This window comes from Octopus bimaculoides, chromosome 9 (genome assembly GCF_001194135.2).
Source record: "Octopus bimaculoides isolate UCB-OBI-ISO-001 chromosome 9, ASM119413v2, whole genome shotgun sequence".
Taxonomy (NCBI): Eukaryota; Metazoa; Mollusca; class Cephalopoda; order Octopoda; family Octopodidae; genus Octopus; species Octopus bimaculoides.
Window position 1 is genome coordinate 32,968,843 of NC_068989.1, and position 4,374 is coordinate 32,973,216.

The following is a 4,374-nucleotide window of genomic DNA, read 5'->3' on the forward strand; positions in this document are numbered from 1 at the left end:
TGTGTGTGTGTGTGTGCGTGCATGTGTGTGTGAAAGAGGAGCTTTGAAGTTTGCTTGAAACACTTTGATACAGAAGTAAAATAAAGAATGAAGACAGAGAGCTTCTTACAGTGAAGAAAGGGGAGATTAAGTAACCTTTATATTTCAGGCACAAAAGCCTGTCATTAGAAGTGAACAGCTTATAATTCACATTGACCCTGCCATGTTGATTGGTGTAGTGGCAGCAGTAGTTCCCCAAAAATGGTATTGCTGGTTGTAGAGGTCATAGTGGGATTGGTGATGGATGGCTAGATGTAGGTTGGCAGTTGTAGTAGTGAAGGCAGCTATCTACATTGATATTTGTGGTGGTGGTGCTTGGTACTTGGTGGTGGTGGTGGTGGTGTTGGTGGCGGCGGCGGTGGCGACAGACAGGCAGGCAACACCAATAATCATCCTCCATTTGTTAATATCATTAATGATATCAGCAGATCATTTTTAAATACTTTATCTTGAAAGAGAATGGAAAATGTTTGAAGACTTCAGTGATCATTAGTTATAGTTGTGTATATTGTAATTACCAAGGTGAGTTGTAAAACAACAAAGGTAAATGTGAAGAGGCAGTGCTAGAACTGAACCTTGGCTCGGCTCTAATTTTGTTCTGTTAACCATGGCCATTTGACTAAAGCCTTTTAAATATAATTTAGGTATATGTAGATAGCTAAAAAGTAGAATAAATTCATTTTAGTCTTTAATATTTTTATAAATTTATTCTGACTATCCTTTTAAGTATGAAGCATTCTGAAATGATTATATTAAGAATTATAATTTCTTACAGGTAAAAAGGATTATCATGGTATTAACTCAATGCGTTTGGCTGAAGTGTGGATGGATGAATACCGACGATTATTCTACATGCACAGACATGATCTTCTAGTAAGAATATATTTATCACTTCACTCAATATATCAGGTTGGTGCAAAAGTAATGTCCAATTTAAAGATCTAAGGTGAAAATGAATAAGCCACTGACTATGGAAATATTTATTCATTAACATACTCTCCATTGCTTTCAATGACCTCATTCTATTTTTTAACAACCTTGCTTGTAAAATTCTGTAGGTTTAGAACCAAAATATGAATCCAACTCATTTTCAATATCTTTTTTTGTTATTAACCTAAATCTATCAAAATGGTTCTGTAGTCCTTGGAACAAATGGTAATCAGAAGGAGCAAGGTCAGGAGAACATGGAGGATGAGGCAGTATTTCCCAACCAAGTTCTTCCAAGAGAGTTTTGGTCAATTGAGCTGTGTGAGGATGAGCATTATCATGATGGAAGATGACACCCTTTCTGTTAACCAAGGATGCTTGCTTTTGCCTCAGAACTGTTTTCAAATGATGAAGTTGCTCACAGTAAACATTAGCATTAATTGTTTGGTTGTTGTCCAACAGTTCATAATGGATTACTCCTTTAATATCCTACCATTCACTCAACATGATTTTCTTTGGATGAAGTCCTGCTCTTGGTTGTTGAACTGGCCGTCCTCCTTGACTGATCCAAGAATGGCGGCATTTAACATTATGGTAAAGAATCCACTTCTCATCACCTGTAATAAGCCTGTCTAAAAATGTTGCTTGAAAGTGTCGTGAAAGCAATGATTGACAACAGGCAGCATGGAGACAGCTTGTGAGGGACCCATTTTCCAACCACTGAAATCTTTCCAATGTGTTTTAGCTGGTGTACCATGGTTGTATGGGCCACGTTTAACTGCTCTGCAAGTTCCCTAGTGGTAATGGTAGGGTTCTCTGAAACGAGCTTCCAGCATTTTGGAATCAAGTTTTTTGGGACGATCCTCTTTTGGTTCTTCTTTCAAAGTGAAATCACCATTTCAGAAATGAGAAAACCACCTCCTGCAACTTCTTTCATTCACTACATTATCCCCATAAGTACTCAGAATAGATTTTGCTGCCGCACTTGCATTAACACCTTTACGAAACTCTTAGAGTAAAACATTTCTTATGTGATCTTTAGATGGGAAAAACATGGTGGTAAAATTTTCTGAGAATTATGGCCAGAAGTTAAATAATCTGAAAGAAAATAGTACAAATTAGATACAGAGATATCTTAAAACTATAAGAAGAGGTTAAAAAATTGATAAATTCGCTCTGAAACATTTTTTCTAGAAATTGGACGTTACTTTTGCACCAACCTGTTAAATCAGTTATAAGCTGCATGTCATAAATTTATCATTAGATTTACAAAATATTGGTATGTTATTTTCATATTCAACAGATATCTTAATTACTGTTGTATTTTTTTACCGAATAATTAATAAATTAAAATTGAAAGTGATGTAATTTAAGTTACAAAGTGGAAAATGATTAAATTCTGATCATTATTAATTAAACACAAAACTAATGGATTTTAAAACAATTTATTAATATGTAAAATTATTCCAGTCATAAAATGAATAACCAAGCTCTGATAAAACAATAAATAATGCTAAATCTAGCAAAGCCCATCCCCTTTAATCACAGAGACAAAAATATCTAGTTTAATCACAGTGTCTACTTCTAACAAGAAAGGTTAAAAATGTGTTTTTTATTAAAACACACACACTGTAAGTCTATCTTTCATCTCTGTTTATCCGAAGATACTTCTCTTTGCTGTGTAGTGCCTCTCTTAAATTAGTACATATATATATTTGTATGTGTGTGTATGTATTGAGAAGAAGACCCATCAAACCAAGTAAAACCATAGCCATGGCAGATACTGGTGTCATGCAAATGGCACCTATACCAGTGGCACATAAAAGCAACGATTACACTCTCGGAGGGGTTAGCATGAGGAAGGGCATCCAGCTGTAGAAACCATGCCAAATCAGACTGGAGTCAGGTGCAACCTTCCAGCTGGTCAGCCCTGGTCAAACCATCCAACCCATGCCAGCATGGACAACAGACGTTAAATGATGATGTATGCATGTCTGTGTACGTGTGCTTGTTTTACATCTATTTTTTGTATGCTGGCATAGAGCTTATTTTAGGCTGTAATATAAGGTTGGATGCCCTTCCTATCACTAACTCTTAATTGTTTTTCAAGTAAGGGTTTTTTTTTTATCCTGCTATTCTTCAAAAGTACAGAACTACAGGGTGAGTTGTTTAGAGAATAAACATGACATCACTATTTTCCTCATAGTGTTACGTGAAGACATGGAATGTAAATATTCATGCATACACATACATGCTAAGTGTTTGATCTTATTAAAATGGGATTCTCAAGTATTTTATGTCCAGCCAACACAAATATTAAGAGAAGACTAATAGAATTCATAGACTTGAGATTCTCAACAGAACTAAGTGATAAAGCACATTAAAAACAAATAAGTGTATGCATTAAGTATCAATATGTAGATTTACTCAGAAAATATTAATTTTAAACTTTAAATTTATTATCTTTTTAGCTTGAAATTTAAAAAAGAACTTAAAACTTTGTCACTTGCTATATTGTCTATTTACTTGTAACTTCAAATGGGATACCCTGGAGTTAACCATTCCCCTTCCTACAAGTAGCACCATAGAAGTAGTCAGGTATACTATAAATGTGTGTGTGTATGATTAGATGGCTGGCTTCTATACAGTTTCCACCTACAAGTTTCATAATGCATTGGTCAGCCTAAAACCATAGTAAACTTGCCCAGTGTGTCATGCAGTGGGATGAAACCACATGGTTATGATGTGAATTCTGTATCCATACAATCAAATGCAAAGGCTTCAGCATAGACAAGTAGGAAAAGAAAAAGAGTGTTTCGATACTGAGAAAATCTTATCAAAATATTTTTATTAAGCTGAAAGTCTAAATTCCATTACTCTGAGTTTCACATCTCTGATTCTCAAACAAAACCTGGATAAAAGTGGTAACCATTAAAAAGAATATTCAGAAAATGAAAAGAAAAGAAAGCATATGACTGGCTGCATAACATATCATTGAGGGTACACTCTTATACCTTATATCCACCACCTTTTCTCCTTTCATGTTGGGGTACCCATGTATGCCCTCTACAGCTTGTTCTTGTTCCTTTTTCCAACTTTAGCCTCTCTACATCTGGCACAAAGCCATCTCCCTAATACTGCATTACTATACTATGTAGGTGTCTTGTTTTGCAAAGTGGTGACTCCACTAGTGCTGGTGCCACATCAAAAACACACCTAGTACACCCTATAAAGAGAGTGGTGTTAAGAAGGACATCCAGCCATAGAGATATCAAAACAGACACTGGAGACTAAAACAGCCCACAGGCTTGTTAGATCCTGTTAAACTGTCCAACCAATGACAGCTTGGAACAGACATTAGATGATGAATATATATATATATATATATATATATATATATATATATAT

The 4,374-nt window shown here is 35.1% G+C and overlaps 1 protein-coding gene across 1 annotated transcript in view; it reads left to right on the forward strand.

Annotated features, from left to right (window-relative positions):
* LOC106884391 (polypeptide N-acetylgalactosaminyltransferase 13) overlaps positions 1-4,374 on the forward strand; it is a 92,990-nt gene that overhangs the window by 62,869 nt on the left and 25,747 nt on the right. The window contains exon 6 of the mRNA XM_052970905.1: positions 815-912. Coding sequence (XP_052826865.1) covers positions 815-912 — 98 coding nt within the window. The remainder of the gene's footprint in view (positions 1-814; positions 913-4,374) is intronic.